General features: G+C 48.2%; 5 protein-coding genes across 5 annotated transcripts; 3 read left to right on the forward strand and 2 right to left on the reverse strand.

The window, feature by feature from the left end:
• ANOM_009312 (nicotinate phosphoribosyltransferase) lies at positions 1-1,996 on the reverse strand (the record flags this gene model as incomplete). Its single annotated transcript, XM_015554568.1, has 5 exons — positions 1-523; positions 576-1,011; positions 1,062-1,681; positions 1,740-1,823; positions 1,885-1,996. The coding sequence occupies 5 exons, from the start codon at positions 1,994-1,996 to the stop codon at positions 306-308; spliced, it is 1,470 nt and encodes a 489-aa protein (XP_015402987.1). The 3' UTR covers positions 1-305.
• Positions 1,997-2,906: 910 nt separating this feature from the next.
• Positions 2,907-4,172, forward strand: ANOM_009313 (putative PHD finger domain protein; the record flags this gene model as incomplete). The annotated part of the gene is made up of 1 exon (XM_015554569.1): positions 2,907-4,172. One exon carries the CDS (start codon positions 2,907-2,909, stop codon positions 4,170-4,172), a length of 1,266 nt encoding a protein of 421 aa, XP_015402988.1.
• Positions 4,173-4,532: 360 nt separating this feature from the next.
• ANOM_009314 (RPC34 RNA polymerase subunit family protein) lies at positions 4,533-5,673 on the reverse strand (the record flags this gene model as incomplete). The annotated part of the gene is made up of 2 exons (XM_015554570.1): positions 4,533-5,343; positions 5,417-5,673. The coding sequence occupies 2 exons, from the start codon at positions 5,671-5,673 to the stop codon at positions 4,533-4,535; spliced, it is 1,068 nt and encodes a 355-aa protein (XP_015402984.1).
• A 349-nt stretch (positions 5,674-6,022) lies between these two features.
• sti1 (Hsp90 cochaperone STI1) lies at positions 6,023-8,160 on the forward strand (the record flags this gene model as incomplete). The annotated part of the gene is made up of 4 exons (XM_015554571.1): positions 6,023-6,187; positions 6,240-6,433; positions 6,492-7,819; positions 7,875-8,160. Coding segments are annotated over 4 exons (1,755 nt in total), but the record flags the coding sequence as incomplete, so codon positions are not given.
• A 3,550-nt stretch (positions 8,161-11,710) lies between these two features.
• ANOM_009316 (putative membrane bound C2 domain protein (vp115)) lies at positions 11,711-16,598 on the forward strand (the record flags this gene model as incomplete). Its single annotated transcript, XM_015554572.1, has 8 exons — positions 11,711-11,914; positions 11,983-12,045; positions 12,116-12,212; positions 12,275-12,361; positions 12,410-14,806; positions 14,877-15,017; positions 15,073-15,215; positions 15,273-16,598. 8 exons carry the CDS (start codon positions 11,711-11,713, stop codon positions 16,596-16,598), a joined length of 4,458 nt encoding a protein of 1,485 aa, XP_015402986.1.
• Between the last annotated feature and the right edge of the window lie 1,975 nt (positions 16,599-18,573).

The following is an 18,573-nucleotide window of genomic DNA, read 5'->3' on the forward strand; positions in this document are numbered from 1 at the left end:
ATGAAGAGTGTGTTTATATTATTTCTTATACATATAACTGTCCAGCTTTGCAAAGTCTCATCATGCTGTTCTCATATAGTCGTGATTATTCATCTGTGATACCCTGTCTTCAATGCAGAAGCGAGCGATGCATCTAATTCATTCAGCACAAAATCCACCCAACCAAGATAAAAATTCCTGTTCCCTTTTAACTTGAGTTCATAATTGTATAACAGCCCTCCGTCTAGGTAGAGTATCTCTATGGAAAAGACATTATAGCTAGTGACCATCCTCTATTCGGCACTCCAGTCTTAGCGTCTAGGCGACTAGCGCTTGGACCAACGGTTGCTCTCGTCGCCTTCTTCCCATTCATGTTCGACATAGCCGAGCTTCTTCTTCACTTCCTGGACTTTCTGTTTGTCTCCCGTATTCTTGCCCATGTTGTCACTGAGCTTGACAGCCGGGCGACCATTTGCTGTAGAGATCTTGATGACAATATTGAGCGGCTTGGACTTTTCATCATTTGATTTATTCGTAAAGTCGTCTGTTTACATTTAGCCCAGTGCTTGGAGAGTATGCCCAAGATTAGTACTTACTGGTAAAGAATGTGCCAACACCAAAGACAGGCTGGAATCCAGCTTCCTCCGCAATAACCTTATACTCAAGACAATGCTCGATGTTGAGAGAGTCAGAGAATACCATGGTCTTCTTGTCTGTGACGCCTTCCTTGTCGTAGAAGTCCCGCACCATCTTCACGAAGTATACAGGATCGCCGGAGTCCTGACGCACACCGGTATAGGCTTGAGCATATGTTTCTTTGGAGATCTGAGCTCCACCGTCATGAAGTGGTGCGGTGATCGGGGCGTTGGTGTCCGCCTCGCTTTGAACTGTCGACTCGCTAGTTGTGGCAGGTCCAGATGCCGATGTGCTGACTGCACCAACTCCTGCGGAGGTAAATGCAGGAATCGGCTTCCGGAATGCATCGAGAAAGGCGGGGGTACCGAATGTGTCCGTCAAGGCGATACCCAGAACCTTGTCAAGGTTAGTAGTCTCTTGCAAATATCACAGGTGATTGAACGTACTCCTTTTCCAAAACAGCCAAGCCAGTACCGCAGGGCCAACTCGTTGGCATTCTCGTAATCATCCGTAAAGGCAGCAATGGTCATGTACCATTCATGCGCCACCGTGCCGACAGGGTCAACACCATATTTCATAGCAAAGTGAACATTGCTTGACCCTGTGAATTTACCCTTCCACCCTTGTCTTTTTCCCTCTTCAGCAGCCTTCATCAGCCCAGTCATCACCAGGTCATGAGTATGGTAATCACGGCGTCGTCTCGATCCGAACTCGGAGAAGATGCAACCATTCTCAAGCAGCGTACATCCTTTCCGGTATGCCTTCTCCTCTTGGCAACTATAATCCCAGTCCTTATCGCTGAACATAAAGTACGCCTCGCTCGTCAACGCTAACAGCGGGATCTCGTACAGAATCGTGTCAACCCAGAGACCCTTGACCAAATACTCGACATCACCCGTGTCACTATCACTGCCAGTATCATTCACGGGTGAAAACTTGATTTCGATCTGTTCTGAAGGCTTGAGCTTGAACGTGGTCAGGAAATCCAGGTAAGCATCGTTGAAGTATGGACATCGAGCCCTCAAGAATTTAATCTCTTCTTCCGTGATTCGAATGTTCGCAAGTCCTACCAGAAAGTAGGGTTACCTCAACGCTCGCGCAATCATCCATAAGGCCATACATACTGTCCATTTGCTTCAGAAGCCATTTGTGGGCCCCGCGCGTTAACTTCATGTGTGGAGTACGGTTCGTGAACCCATACGTCACGTCTATGTAGCACAACTCGTCAGGGCATTCAACCACACCATATAAGAACCGAGATATACTCACGAACATCAGGGAAGTACTTCAGAACGGCACATTGCATTGTCAACTTGTACAAATCAGTATCAAGAAGAGAGCAAATGCCCTCCGGAATTGGAGGGGAACTTTCTTGGCCCATTACGGCTTGTTTCCGAAGCCCCTATAGAGTGCTAGTTGCGGTAGCTAGAAATACCCGGTGGATGTAATGCGCGCAATGCATTCAATAGGGTACAGTCCCCAGTCGAAGGAAGGCAATTATGTAGTAGGGAGGTTTCTCAGCGGCACTGAAAACAGTCATATTCACATTGCTGCGGGGAACTACAAAAAAAGATGTTTGTACTGTTTGCATTGTATAGTTCGTCATGCTGCAGGGGACGTCATTTTGAGTTGCAGTTGATTGGTATTACTGGACTACTGGTATTGCACTGCGAGTCAATCTCTCGTCAAACAAGGTATTAGTGATAGCGTGTGGTTGTGCCGATATGCCGGCTCATAGTAGAGGATACTAAACCGGCCATAGGAAATACCGAGATATCCTGTAAAGAGGTCTCCAATCTTCATAGTAAGCATTAGAAACTTTATCCAAGCAGTTCAGTATATACACTTGAAGAAGTAGGTCATATATCACTGAAGATTATACATCAAAGTGCGTTGTGATAAAAATACATCGTCATCATCAATTATCGCCGGTTGTTGCCTTATTTGTTAGGCTGTAGATACCCCACCCAGGTTGAAAAGGGAATTGTGGCTAATGCTCACATAAATGTGGCTGTGCATGATTTGTTTTCAGGCACATCCGGAGTCACATTATTCCAGTCGAGACAGTCCCCGTCGCAGGCACCTTATCCATTATCAGCCAACGACTCTCCACGTTTGGTCACGCGTTCTGCCAGCTGCAATTACGACCGGTACTCGCTCGTGTCCCTACTTTATACAAGTCAACGAATCTTTCGCTCTTAAGGCTAACTACACCAGAAACTCTGGCTAGCCCGAACTACTGCAACATCAGTGGCGCAGATTAATCAAGGTCGCTTGAAAACTACACCGACATGGCGCACGGCGCTGAGGACTGCGCATCCGTGCTAGAGCAATTCGTTCATGATGTTGCGAATCTGCCAGCGGAAATTAACCACTTGATGGAAGAGATTCAGGCCAAAGACAAAATCATCCAGGAATGTCGCACTACGATCAATTCGAGAGACAGTAGCTTACAAAAATTCATCAAAATGAATGGCAGTCTGACGCCGAATCCCAAAGAAGAGCAGTATGGAAAAGTCATATTACAGAATCTTGACAAGTCGCAACAACTACAGGATGAGAAGATACAATTGAGTGAGAAAGCGTGCGTTTTGTTAGACCGGCAAATCAAGAAATTGGACATCAAAATTCGTGACTTGCAGAATGACGGTGTTCTTTCCAACGACCCTCCCTTGCCCTCTCTCTTCAACAACAGCGACCAGTACCGAGACCTCCCAAAGATCTTTTTTCCTGACTCCGCCTCCGACTCTAACGCCTACAACACTCCCCTACATCCTACGTCTGGAAACGCCAACGTTATAATAGCCGCCACTCAGAGACTTAACCAATCTCTGGCTCGATCAGCAGGCGTAGCTGCCCTTGGCTCTCCGACTGCAGCGCGAAGCTCAGCTCCCGCAACTCCCGCTGGTGGCACAGCTCATTTTCACCAACGACAACGCGAATCATCAGCCGGCGCCGTAGAGAACAAACGACGGCGGCTAAACCCTTCACTAGGAACGCTACCAGCAGCATCGTCGAATCTCCGCCAATCCTCCTTAGGCCCCGGCACACCCAAGGGAGGTACACCAGCTTCTAGTCGTGCTGGTAGTGCAGGGCCACGCTCATCAAGCACAACTAAAAAGGCCTTGACAAAGAAGGTTGCGCCTCATCAACAATTGAAAAAGATTAAGGCATCATCTGGACTGAATGGCAAATCAACTAAACGGTCGTCCAGTGCTAGTGGCCGTATTAAGCTTACCACGAAGAAATCGCCTTCCGCCCCCGGCGGTGATGAAGACGAGGATGATTCGATGCTCAGTAGCGCTGATATCTCAGATTCCGAGAACAACAGCGATGCTCGGCGTGGGGATGACGACATGGAAGAAGAGGAAGAAGATGAGGGCAACGAAGATACCAAGGTCTATTGTACTTGCCGCAGTGTCAGCCATGGTGACATGGTTGCTTGCGATAACGAAAATTGCGAGTTCGAGTGGTTCCACTGGAAGTGCGTCGGTTTGACCAGGGAGCCTGTAGGCACGTGGTTTTGTCCTCAGTGTGCAGCCAAGTTAAATAGTTGACCATACCCTCCAATTTATCTTGATGATTAGCCTCTAATGCTTCCTTAGATTGAATGTTATTCCACTCCATTGAGCAATTCGATAGCTCTCGTAGATTTTTAGCCTCTCACCGTTTCATAAGGTACAAAGATTAGGCCACGCAATGAAGCAAACCAATAGCTTCTGTAAGAACCAAACCATCCGTATCCCGATTGCACTTTTAGGCCGTAAATTCCCCGCAAGAGAAGATGAGGCCTCGACCATAGCCAATCCCAAGATTCGTGAAACGCCATCGCTATGCAAGCAAACATGACTGGCGCCGTTGCGCTCATTGTACATAATAAAAATAAAATAACAAGAGGACCTAGGGTCAACGAAGACCTAAAACCCTAGAGCCTTTTCCAGCCAAGGGTCAAAGTATTCGCAGCTCTCTGGGCTCACGGCTCCTCCAGGGGCACAAAGCTTAAACACTGGGCAGGTACCGCAAGGTGCCTCTGTCATGCCGTTCGTTACCAGCCGGTCGTCGATTCCCTTATCCTCACCTGCGGGCTTGCGCGCTTGCGACTGTTTAACAGCTTCTGGGTTCTTGACCGACTTATACATCTCCCCGTTGTTCAAGGCCACCAGCTTACCGTCGTAGCAGAGCATATCAAGAAGTTGTGTTATACTTTCTTCACCCAGACGAACAGGAGTAATTCCACTCTCATTAACTGCACCTGTGAGCATCGACACGGTTGGATAGCCACGGTAGCCGGCTGGAAAAGGAATAAATGTTTTCTGTCCAGCCTCTTGTTTGACGGACGCGCTACCATCGCTAGTTTTCATGCGCTTGGTTCGGTGCGCATCCACATTTGAAACTTCAAACCAACTCTTTCTGCTCACTGTGTACTCGATATACCCAGCGACAGTGTTTATAAAGTTCTCATCGAGGACTCCGTCAGTGAACCAGGCACCACCAGTAACATCCTCACTGGGGGCGAGGCCCGCCAGCATGTACATTTTCCGACTTGGGAATTTGACATTGTGCACGCTCTTGATATAGTTCTTTCCCTCCAAAGATTTAAGGCAACGGTCTAAGATAGACTTATGTAAACCAGTTCGAGTTCCGATCGCACGGACCCAGATACCGTTGCGACCAGTGGAGTGGATCACGTTGTATACCAAACTTTCGTCCGGGCTCAGGTTCTGAAGTCTGAGAGTAAAATTGTCACGTTAGCCTATCATATGGGAGGTCGCCCGAAAAGTCCTAGAGGACAATGGCATACTTTTCAGCATCTTCCCGTGAGATAATCTTCCAAGCCAATCGGTCATTTTTGCCCTGAAGAAGGCGAAACAATTTTTGATCAACGAGCGATTGGGTGCATCGCAGCAGAAGCGCAAGGTCCGATTTGGGGACTATGCCGAGGCCAAGCAGGTCCTGCTGGTAGAACAGTTGATCAGGAGGGTAGTTGTTTAGGCAATGCTCGTAGAGCTTAGAGGCGAGCTCAGTGACTGAGGCGCCGGTGGCCCCCGCGGAGGCCATTTTCAACGAGATGAAGCCGAGTCGAAAGACGAATGCAATCACCGAGAACGTTTATGAAAGGGCATATTCAGAGAGGCATGTTATACCAGCATCTATCTATACGGAAGAGTGACAAAGAATACCCGACTGGGTTGAAGGAGAGCCTGTGAGAGGAGAACTTGGCGAGTGCGACAGCGGCAGAAAAAGATGTTTTTGACGGCTTTTCCATTCTCTTTTTGCCCGTAGCGGGGAGCAGCTGCCTAGCACGGTCTAGCGCGACAGAGCTCTGGCTCATTCAAGTCATTTATGCCTGAGGCACTCGAATCCTCTCGGAAATTTCGAGAAGCTCCGCAGAGCTCATTAACTTGCCGCAGCTTCCCCCGTCAGCAGACGATCTCGACTGGAGTCGATTTCAAACGGCACATTTCTTCCCTTTCATTTCAACCCAACAGCTATTGAACCCTGACAGCATGGCTGACGCTTTGAAGGCAGAGGGCAACAAGGCCTTCTCTGCAAAGGACTATCCTACCGCTATGTATGTATTTTACCCCGCTTTATCACAAGTTGTCGTGCTAATCGCTTTACAGTGACAAATTCACCCAGGCTATCGCAATCGAGCCCGAGAACCACATTCTTTACTCCAACCGTTCCGCAGTGTACTCTGCTCAATCCGAATACGAGAAGGCTCTCGAAGATGCCAACAAGGCTACGGAAATCAAGCCAGATTGGTCCAAAGGCTGGCAGCGTAAGGGAGCTGCCTATCGCGGTCTTGGAGACCTTCGTGAGTGATAGCTTGACTTGAGTTGCTTCATTATTAAGTGTCACTAACAGACCCGTAGTGGCTGCTCACGATGCGTACGACGAGGCCCTCAAGATCGAGCCTGGAAACGAGCAAGCTAAGTCCGGTATGAATGCCGTCAAGAGGGCTATTGACGCCGAAGCTCAGGCTGACGGCGTCACTGGTGATCCTCTGGGCGGACTTGGTGGCATTTTCAACGACCCCCAACTTTTCCAGAAGCTGGCCAGCAACCCGAAGACCTCGAGTCTCTTGGCAGATGGCGAATTCATGGCCAAGTTGCAGCGCATTAAGCAGAATCCGAACAGTGTCGGTGAAGAGATAAAGGATCCCCGCTTTTTGCAGGTTATGAGTGTTCTTTTGGGTATTGATATGAGCTTTGGTGCTCCTCCGGATGGCGCTGCCGCCTCTAGTGCCGCAGAGCCCCAAGAAGACGTGCCAATGCCTGATGTCCGCTTCACCGCCTCTGGGGCAAAGAAGGAGCCCGAACCTCAGCCTGAGCCCGAGCCCGAGGATGAGGAGGTGATCGCAAAGAAGAAGGCGCAAGAAGCGGGAGACGCTGAAAAGAAGATCGGTAACGACTTCTACAAAAAGAAGCAGTTCGATGAGGCCGTTCAGCACTACGAGAAGGCCTGGGAGCTGAACAAGGATATCACTTACCTCAACAACATTGGCGCCGCTAAGTTCGAGAAAGGTGATCTTCAGGGTACTATTGAAATTTGCCAAAAGGCCATTGAAGAAGGCCGTGAAGTTAGGGCTGACTTCAAGACCATGGCCAAGTCTTACACAAGAATTGGTACGGCGTACGAGAAGCTTGGCGATCTCACCCAGGCAATTGAATACTATAACAAGTCGCTCACCGAACACCGAACCCCCGATGCCCTTACAAAACTCCGCAACGCAGAGAAGACCAAAGCTAAGGCTGAGAAGGAAGCCTACATCGACCCGGCTGAGGCCGAGAAGGCTCGTGAGCTCGGTCAGAAGAAGTTCCAGGAGGCTGACTGGCCTGGTGCTGTTGACGCTTTCACTGAGATGACGAAGCGTGCTCCCCAGGATCCTCGAGGTTTCTCTAACCGCGCCGCAGCTCTCATCAAGCTTATGGCCTTCCCTCAGGCTGTTCAGGACTGCGACGAAGCAATCAGCCGTGATGCCAAGTTCATCCGTGCTTACATGCGCAAGGCACAGGCTCTGATGGCTATGAAGGAGTACAACAAGGCCTTGGATGCTTGCACTGAAGCGCAGGAGAATGATGATGGAACCCATGCCCGCGAGATCGATCAGCAGCAGCAGAAGTGCTTGGAGGCACAATTCAGCTCTCGTGCGGGCGAGACTGAACAACAGACCATGGAGAGAATTCAGAACGATCCAGATGTAAGTGGTGTCAACTTTGATTGGTTTTTATTTAGAGTATACTAACCCTCAACAGATCATGGCTATCCTTCAGGATCCAGTCATGCAGAGCATTCTGCAGCAGGCCAAGAGCGACCCTGCTGCTCTGCAGGAACACATGAAGAATGCCCAGGTCCGCCTTAAGATTCAAAAACTGATGGCTGCTGGTGTCATCCGCATGGGACGGTAAACGGAAACTCTGTGGCTACAAGCAGATAAGCGTGATGGGATGAACTGAGACGAGAGTAATCTGTTTTCGACAAAAAGGCTAGCTTATGAATTGATGCATTTTTAGCTATATTTCAATATCTTGATTATGCCCTGCTGGGATGCTTTCGGGGAGTCTCTATGTTGCAGCAGTATATCATATCATATGCCGCGAAATTTTCCCGTGCAAATAGTTGTCCCCTGCGTTTCCTGGTCGGTAAATGTAATATTAGTGTTACCTTTCGCAAGGACTGGAAAGGGAGAAGAGAACCTAAATAAATCCTTTACTTCCTTTAGTCCAATGCTGTGCGATATACATAAACATATTCAACAATTGCACTCTGACTAAGTTGATACAATATTTACTAGTGTCGAGTAGCTATAAGTATTCGGGGTACTTTTGCTGAGGAAGAGAGTCCTAACCCTTGTTCTTGGTCTTTTTTCCTACTCTATTTATTTCATTTTTTCTTTTTCTTTTTCTTTTCTCCTCTTTTCTTTTCTTTGGTCATAGTGACTGTTCTTCAAATTTTCCTTGATTGGCTTTGAACTCGATTGTCCGTCATATCCTTTCTCCTAATTCTATGAGTCGTTCTGTTGAGGGAAGTAAAGTAATAGGATATATTTAAAACCATTGGTCAATGCCTTCGACTTGATCCCAGGACAACCGACAGACTCATTCCTCGATAGGCTGATCATTGACAAGAAAATTGCAAGTGGAATTACTACAGATCAACCCGTGTATATTACCAGACAAGGAACCGATAGACTACAGGGAGGTTAGTACTGCGTGCGCCATAGGCGCTCTGTAAACCCTTAGGGCTTGGCTGACTGAGGCAACCTCTCAGCCGCACGTCCACTCAGTGGCTGGGAAAACAAATGCGTTACGACTGACCCATATCAAAGGAAGAGAAAAAAATTTCTTTTTTTAAAAAAAATAATCAATAAATAAATAAGTAAAGGGAATAGGGAATAAGGGTCCCGGAATACCCGATCAATTTCCCCAAACAGGCCGGAAATATTCCAACATTTGATTTCCGGTAGACTAAAAGCCCACAGATCGGAGTCGTACGTACACCTTTCCCAAGAATGACATATATCCTCCACTCGGCAGCATCTTAGTTCACGACGAACATGCAGTCATTATGCAATCGGTCTGATTTAGAGCGACCCATAGTGTTTGTGTGATCAAGGCCCACACTTACGAACCATGGATTGCTGGGTGAGTTGATTTGGGTTGCGCTAGGATCGTACTGAGTAAAAATTGAGAGGAGTTAGAAGGAAGTGTTGGTAGCGACTGACCTATCTGAGTCCCCCCGAGGTGGTTCCCCGCGTTGAGGTTGGTCTGTTCATGTGCACAGAGTACTAGGGCAGCGTACAGAGTACATGTCTTCAATCAATCTAGTTCATTCTATTCGGATTTTTCTACGATTCCCTTTCCCTTTCCAGCCCGCTTTTCCCTCTGGTGGTAGAATAAATGGGGTGGGCAACAGTAGAAGACGAGTGAGCGAATTTTCACATAGCAAGTTTACGTTTGCTCTCTTGGAGGTATGCGACAGTCAATACTATTTAAGATTTTAAATTGAATTGATGAGCAAACTGTGGCAAACACGGGTGGTAGTGCGAAGACTGTGCAGATCTCAGGTCAAAGCTGAATAAGGTTGAATGGCAAGATCAACAAGGCAATTGCAACTCCAAGTCCCAAATGGAAGCGGTATTCGCCTATTAGTGTACATAATATATAAAGAGAGGAAGCTTGACGTAGGGGGGTCTGTCACATGGGGGTTCGATTAGGGTTAATCCTCAGGTATGGCTATACGCAGTACATATGTTGATGTAGTATCAAAAAGAGTATGTAACTTTTCTAAACGAAGCAAATATTGTGTCATCTGTGTACCAAACCACACCGTGGCAATTTGCTTGGTTTTCAGTCTCCGATCGGAATATATTCCGTGCAATCTCAGTACTCGAACAATTATTTGTTGCAATGACTCTGAAGGTACTCGACCTTCGATGGAACCCGAGCCACGTGAATGTGGATGACACTATCAAGCAAAATGAGCGAATCATGAATGGGTTACTCCGTTCTGCCAAACCACTGTCCGATGATCGGGAAACAGGAAAATACTATACTACTAGATGCTCCACCCTCATGCATGCTAGCCTCCTTACTAAGTGGATAATCGGTCAATGGTTTGGGATGAGGAGCAATTGCTTGGCAGGGCTGTCCCAAGGTAATATTACTGGTAGCCAGGCACCGAAGACTCATTACAAGAGTTCATACAAACAGAAGTGCACTAGCGTTGATTAATGTGGCGCAGCTCGAATCCCTTTCGTGGCGGTGCACAGTTCTATCGATCGGCCTTCTAATCGATCGATCTAGCTTATTATGTAAATAGAGGGTCGCATTGTTATGTTGGTGGTAGATGCGGTGAGCCGAGAGAATTACCTACCTAACCTACCATTGCTTTGGTCTCCTGCTTTCTCCTATTTGCTCTTTCTATTCGGCTGATAGGGAACTGGCCGGTTTTGATAAAAATCAGTGGCTGGGTCCTTGCTAAGACGATAGTAGTATAGCCAATCCACAGGTGTGGAGATAAGTCGGGTAAGATTACGACTCCACGACAGAGAGCGTGCGCCGTGAAAGAGGAAGCGAGTGAGATGGACAACCATCTGATCGACTCTCTTTATCTATTTTGAATTTTTGACTAGTATTCAATCCCAGATCGACGTCACGGCCGCGGATCTCTTTTCCTTCTCAGCATTATTCGGTCTTCTTTTTCTTTTCTTTTCTTTTTTGTTCTACACATCATTCAAATTGTGACCACTTGTTCTTTCGGCATATTTCCCCATTTCTTCCTATTTGTTTATCCCACTACTTTTTGATTAAGCCATTCCTTAGCTCCCTCATCAGTATCACTGGTTCCCCACTCGTATCTAGGAGATCCATCCTTTTATCCCCATCAAGGAAGTTTTTCTTTTCTTTCTTTCTTTTTTTTTTTCCCCCCCTTTCTTTTATTCTTTTTCTTCCTTTCAGCTCTTCACCAGCCACGGTTCTCCTTGACGCAAGTGGCTTTGCCGAACTCAATCCGTTTTCGCTTTCAGCTCTGATTTAGTTCGGCCTCCCTTCACCATCATAAGATCATTTTCTGCTCTTTCAAAGGGGTCTCTTCGCTTTCTTTGAGCAGTCATTCTTCGGTAAGGATTACTCTATGCTCTTTCTGTACTGTTCCCATGGTCCTCGATTTTCATCCCTTTCCCGAAATCCACAATCCGTCCTGTAACTGAGCTCTCGGGCTTAACCGTGGATTCAGCCACTCCCCGCTGCGGAGAACTCGAAGGCAACCATCGATTCTCCCCCGAGCGCCAACTCACTTCGGACATTGACGAATCCTTGTCCAACACCCACTTTTCGCCGACTCTCCTTTTTTATTCTATCAATTTCCTTTCCTTTACTTCCCCATTCCCTCCCATCCTCGCTATTCTTAGATAGTTTGATGCTTAACATCTCCAACCCATTCTTGTTTGCAATTGCGCGTTAGCGTATAAGAAACGGGGAATTCCATATCAGGAGATCTGACGACATTCCAGATTGTATCGGTTGGGGATTTGTAATCGGTGATCCTTCACCCTGGGCCTTGTTGAATTGGTCCCGCCAACCAGAGAGCCATGGCGTCGCTGGAGTTAGAGAGAGAAAAGATCGAATTGAAGGAGGAAGGCGCCATTGAGGCAGCCGAATTGGCCCCTCAAGACCCTCAAGCCGCTGCGGCTGCGGAGAAAGTGTTGGTGGATGAAACCAGGAAAGCTGGCCTTCCAGCCTACCAATTTGATCCAAATGCGACCCCCGAAGAAAAAGCGGCCGCGGCAGCAGCTGTAGGTTTCCCGCGATATCTATCTTTTTGACCATGGACTCTTCGCTGACGAACGATTTCCTACTGTAGCGACTACCTCCGGGCTTAGAGCATGACAGGAAACCGAAAGGAATGGCGATCATCACGGACAAGGTAAGTTTGGACAATGATTTCCTTTTTTACACCTCATAGGGAACCTTTGCCTAATTTTGTGCACCCATAGGATGATGGTACTCCTGCCCAATACGATCTTCCCCCACCGAAATCTGCAACAGCCCTGCTGGATGAAAAGAAGACAGAGGCTGCCCAAGGAGAGAACGGTATGACCGAGGACTTGCGATGGGCACGAGACAGAACTGGCTGGGCTCCTCGGTTCCACGAGGAGCGACGGAGGAAGAAAAGGCAGAAGGGACGCTGTTGGACCACCAGGACTTTCTGGAAGGGAGATTAGATGACAAGTTTTTCGGCGGTAAGTGAGCCCTTGTGTGGCTGCTGTATAGACGCTGACCCGGTATAGATTGGTACCACAATGCTGCTATCATAGTTTTTGCTTGTTTGTCCTCTTGGATCATTGCGATCCTAGGTGGGGGCTTAGGCTGGATTTTCATTTTAATGGCCGCCTGTAGCACGTACTACCGGACATCGATTCGTCGGGTCAGGCGAAATTTCCGCGACGACATCAACCGCGAGATGGCTAAACAACGTCTGGAGACCGATACCGAAAGTTTGGAATGGATTAATAGTTTCTTGGTCAAATTCTGGCCCATCTATGCGCCTGTTCTGTGTGACACGATTATCAACTCGGTCGATCAGGTCCTCAGCACTTCGACTCCGGCCATGCTTGACAGTCTCCGACTGAAAACGTTTATTCTGGGCTCGAAGCCTCCTCGATTGGAGCACGTAAAGACTTATCCTAAGACAGAGGTTGACACAGTCATCATGGATTGGAAATTCAGTTTCACCCCGAACGATACTATGGACCTGACAGCTCGTCAATTGAAGAACAAGATAAACCCCAAAGTTGTCTTGGAAGTTAGATTAGGTAAGGGTGTTGTCAGTAAAGGTCTAGATGTGATTGTCGAGGATATGGCTTGCAGCGGTTTGATGAGGGTGAAGGTGAAGCTCCAGGTTCCTTTCCCTCACATTGAGAGGGTTGACGTCTGCTTCTTGGAGCGCCCAGAGATTGACTATGTTTGCAAACCCCTGGGCGGTGACACACTTGGATTTGACATCAACTTCATTCCCGGCCTAGAAACCTTCATCAAGGAACAAATCCACAACAATTTGGGCCCCATGATGTACACTCCCAATGTCTTCCCTGTCGAGATTGCGAAAATGCTTGCCGGGAATCCTGTGGATCAAGCGATTGGTGTCGTTGCTGTTACACTCCATGGCGCTCATCAATTGAAGAATCCTGACGCATTTGCTGGTACTCCTGATCCATACGCAAGCGTCTCCTTGAATGGCCGTACGGAACTAGGACGCACAAAGACCATTCACGACACAGACAGCCCAAGATGGAACGAAACAATTTACGTTATCATCACCTCGTTCTCTGACACTTTGACTATTCAGCCATATGACTGGAATGAGTTCCGAAAGGATAAAGAACTCGGTACTGCGACCTTCCCCCTGGACCGGCTTGAAGAGGAGCCAGAGCACGAGAGTATTTACCTGGAAGTTATGGCTAGTGGCCGGTCCCGTGGTTCTGTTCATGCGGATATCCGATTCTTTCCCGTCCTGGAAGGAAGAACGCTTGAGAACGGCGAAGTTGAGCCAGCCCCAGAACTGAATACGGGTATCGCTCGCTTTACAGTCGAACAAGCTAAGGACTTGGATGGTACAAAGAGTCTTGTCGGTCAGCTAAATCCCTATGGTGTTCTCCTCTTGAACGGAAAGGAAATTCACATCACGAAGAAGTTAAAGCGCACGAACAACCCTATCTTCCAAAATGCTTCCAAGGAATTTTTGGTCACCGATAGAAAGAATGCTCGACTTGGCTTGGTAATCAAGGATGATCGTGACCTTGCCAGGGACCCAATCTTGGGTACCTACCAGATCAAGTTCAATGATATGCTCAAAATGATGGAGAAAGGCCAGGATTGGTTCCATCTCCATGGCGCTAAGACAGGGCGCGCCAAACTCACTCTGCAGTGGAAGCCTGTTGCCGTGGGTGGCATCTCGGGCAGTGCTGGCTATGTTGATCCAATCGGCGTGATGCGCTTCCACTTCAAGAGCGCAACTGACCTCAGGAACTTAGAAACTATGGGCAAATCTGATCCGTATGTTCGCGTACTACTCTCCGGCTACATGAAAGCTCGGACCGTAACGTTCAGAAGTAACCTCAATCCCGAGTGGGATGAGGTGGTTTACGTTCCGATCCACAGCGCTCGTGAAAAGCTCACTTTGGAAGTTATGGATGAAGAATCCGTCGGCTCCGACCGATCACTGGGATCGTTTGAAATCAACGCCTCAGATTACGTCCGCGAGAATGAGAACGGAGAATACCTCACTGATGACGAGAAGCAGCATATCTCCAGTGATCTCCGCATTGGCCATGGTCGAGTCAAGGGAAAACTCAATTACACTGTCGCATTCTACCCCAGCATGCCTGTTGTTAACCCTGATGACGAGGTCGAGGAAGATGATCTGACAGAAGGCGTTAATGGTGACGAGGAGAGTAGCGATCAGCCCAGGAAGAGCGTGGACTCTAGACGCAAGATCTCGCATACCAAATCGCCTAGCACGGACTCCAAGGCTGCTACAACAAATGGCACGAATGGTACAGCGGAGTCGAAGACCAGCCTTGACTCATCTAGGCCCGCTACTATCAAGGATTCGGAAACGATGTCTGTCAGGTCCATGAAAGAAGTGCCAAAAACTTTCATTTCACTGGAGGATATAGCGCAATATGGTAATCCCCCCACATTTCCATTTCCCCAGACATTGCTTCATTTCTGTATTTGAGACTAACCTGTCCTCAGAGTCTGGCTTCCTTGTCTTCAAGTTCCATCAGGTCCACCTTTCTCGCAGCAATGTACAAGTGGAGGTTTTGATGGACGACTATATGTTCCCTGCATATACATCACCTAAGATCCGCTCCAAGTCTGCCCAGATTGAAGACAGTATGTGATTGCTCTTGGCAAGAGTATTATAAAATGAAAACTAATCTTGTCGCAGTTGGTGATGCTTTCGTGCGTGAACTCGAATTCTCGAAAATTACGCTTCGGATTGTGGACAAGGACGATGCTAAGGCGAGTAGTGACGAGCATACTGTTGCAAAACTTACAGGCGATACGCTTTCTACTTTGCAGCGCATCTTGGTAAACGAGCCCCCGCCATGGTTACAAATTCGGTATCCCATAACTGACTGCCTCTAGTACAACCCAACCGAACTCGCTCTGCGGTCGGACAGTGGGGAAGTAAGTAAGGTCACTGTTAGTGCTCGGTATATCCCTGTACATATGAAGCTTGACCCATCGGAAAGTATCAACAACATGGGAACCTTACGAGTGGACGTTCTTGATGCTGCTGAGCTCCCATCCGCCGATCGAAATGGCTTCAGCGATCCATACTGCAAATTCCGTCTCAATGATGAAGTGGTCCACAAGACCAAGGTACAGAAGAAGACTCTTCACCCGGCCTGGAACGAATACTTCGAAACACCTATCAAGTCTCGGATCGCGGCAGACTTCCGAGTGGACGTATATGATTGGGATTTCGGTGACAAAGCAGATTATCTGGGCGGTACCCACATCGATCTTAGAGTACTGGATCCCTTCCAAAGCAAGGAAATATCTCTTCCACTTGATGGCAAGTCGGGTGCAATCCGACTGAAGATGCTGTTCAAGCCGACCTATGTGATGCGGTCTCGGCAGGGTTCCTCGACCTTCTCCGGTACCTTTGCTACTCCTGGGAAGATCGTCGGAGCACCCGTGAAGGGTGTCGGATTCGTCGGTGGCAACGTCATCAAGGGTGCTACTTTGGGCGCTTCTTTCTTGAAGCGCGGTATCACGTCGCGATTCCACAAAGATGATTCTTCGAGCATCAATGAGGTCGCAGAAGATGCGGAGGACGCAGCCCAGCTGGAGGCACCGTCTGTTCTAGTTGAGGGCAACACTCCACCTAGCTCAGCGCAAAATAATAACTTGCAGCACTCGCGCACCCGGAGTGTGGCTTCGCATTACAGTGATAGGCTTGGCCTCGCCGGTAAAGGAGATACGGGAACTGCTACGATTACCGTGGTATCTGCCACCGAATTCCCTCCGTCGGCTAATGTGCGTGTCATTGTGAAAGCCCTTGGTCCCAAGCCCAAAGAGGTGCTCAAGAGCAAGGCCCACAAAGCCAGTGGTGGTACTGTGCATTTCGATTCGTCGCATGAGACCTGCCGCGTGCACAATACCACAGCCGATGCGCAGTATCAAATCCGGGTTGTTGACCATGCCACATTTGGTTCCGATGATGTTCTCGGAGAGGCGCTCTTTTTCGTTGATGACCAAGGCTCCGTGGCCGGACAGGAGAAAGTGGTGAAGGTTGGTAGTGGCTCTGTCGCTATCCGCAGCAGCTTCTCGGGATCCGAATCTGCCCTCCGGCCCGGCACCGCTCATTCGAACGGTGGAGATGCGGCGTCCGACGTAATGGACAGCCCAGATTCCAAGAAGCCCCGCCGCAGCTTCCTTAGCAAGAGGAGCGTTAGCGGAGCATAAACGGCGGGCGTACTTCCTCGAAGCGTTCATGAGGAGGAAGTATAGCAGTCGAAGAGGCGTTCTGCCCTGATACGCTTCTCTATGTATTTGTTCCTGATGCCCTTTATGATATTGCGATTTTCCATTATTGTTCCTGTTGTCGGCCGCTGGCCACCAATATGATGTGATATCCTTGAAGTTCTGATTGGCCACTGGCATTTCTGGGAGGCTAGATGTCGAATGAGTAAATCTTATTATGATTGCTATTGTTCTTCCAAGATAGATGGACGGGTCATAACTAGGTACTAGGTACCTTACCCTACTTTCTAAATGCAGTTGGACTGCCGTACATACAACCATACACCGCCGGAATGACCCTGGCAAAATGGAAGGAATGGGCCCAAACAGGACTATTAGGTTGTTGAACTGGACTGGACATGACATGTCTTATCCCGGACCCAGTGGAAGAAACGACTATTGGAGTAATGTGACCATCGGACCTCTGTTAGGGGCTTCGTTTTTAAGTTTTCTAGCCTCTTCTGTGAACTGTGTCGCTGGCCCGAGCGCATGAAAGCGATCTCATTCGGTTCGTATGGAGTAGTAACCCTGATCTCTGAGGAGGCATTTTCTATAGTCGGGCATAGTTATGACAGTTGTCAACGTGCTACATGTTTGGTACATATGATATTTATGACATACATACCTGCATATCAGGCATCAAGGACCCCCCTCCAACTGCATGAATTGTCCAGATTAGGGGGTCATGACCTCTGGCCCCTTCCCAACAGTCTTCGTTCCCCTTTCAGATCGAATCTGAATCAATCTCACGACAAAAGGAGTCGACGCCGGCAACTACCGTCCACAAGCCCTATGGAGTATGGGTACCCTAAGTGGGGTGGTCTTAGAAGTTAATAATACATATGGGCCCAGACCGGGAAATAATTGATATGGGCACGGTAAAATTAGAAAATCACAACCGGACTTGTCCTGCATGTCAACTGAGACAGACTTTGAGCGACGACTACGGAGGAGACCGAAAGTAAGCGTGGCGATTCATGGATTGGTGGCCGTGTGATCCGTTGGTGGGATCGTAGTTGATAGCGCTTTTTAGATAGGGAACAAGAAACCGACTGGACTGATCGGACCTACCATTGGACTTGCCCGGAATACACCCGTCAATAGTGCGTAAAACGGGTTCAATGACTAGGAGTACGGTATCACCGGTGTTCGGGATGTCTCAAAGTTGTCTGCGACTTTACTTAGTCGGCCTACGGGACGTCACTTAGTATCGAGGGATTGGGACAATTGTATGGGATATAGTAGGGCACGGAGCACCATGACCGCTTCTGAGTGGCTGAAGTTTCTCGAAAGTGCTCGTGCTCCCTCCTATCATATGGCGAGATTGTATGGAACAGACGAGGAAGTTTCGATGGGCAACTTGCAAGGTTAATTAATATTACGATGGCTCAAGAAATGACGAGGCAGTGGGGAACTCTCAAGATTACTCTTTGGACAATTAGTAAATTCGAACCCTGAGAAAAGGGGGATTTGCTCGGTCTAGAATAAGGAGAGTCCCGATGTCAGATGACGACGGATGACGACCTTTGCCTTTTCTTGCTTTGGATCTACCAACATCAGCTGCAGATATACATATTACAGGTATTAGTTAGGTGTAGTATAACTTACCCCTCCTCTCAAGAGTACTTGGTAATTCTCAACAATGCAGTTGCCGTCAGGCCTGGTATTGACGTACAGATGATGCTAAGAATAGGTAAAAGGTATCACGCTTGGCAGACTGAAAAAACAAGAATGTGTCCGCATTTGCTGGTTTCGTATGGTCAGTGGACCGTCACCGCCTCCCAGATTCCAGTGGTGGGCTGGTAACGGCGATGTATTAATACCGTTTTGGTCCCCTTGAATTGCAAACCCCACTTCGTTCCCCCCCCCCCTCTTGCTCTTACTCTGTAAAAGGCGATAAAAATAAAATAATATTAAA

Source organism: Aspergillus nomiae (genome assembly GCF_001204775.2).
Source record: "Aspergillus nomiae NRRL 13137 chromosome Unknown contig00381, whole genome shotgun sequence".
Classification (NCBI taxonomy): domain Eukaryota; kingdom Fungi; phylum Ascomycota; class Eurotiomycetes; order Eurotiales; family Aspergillaceae; genus Aspergillus; species Aspergillus nomiae.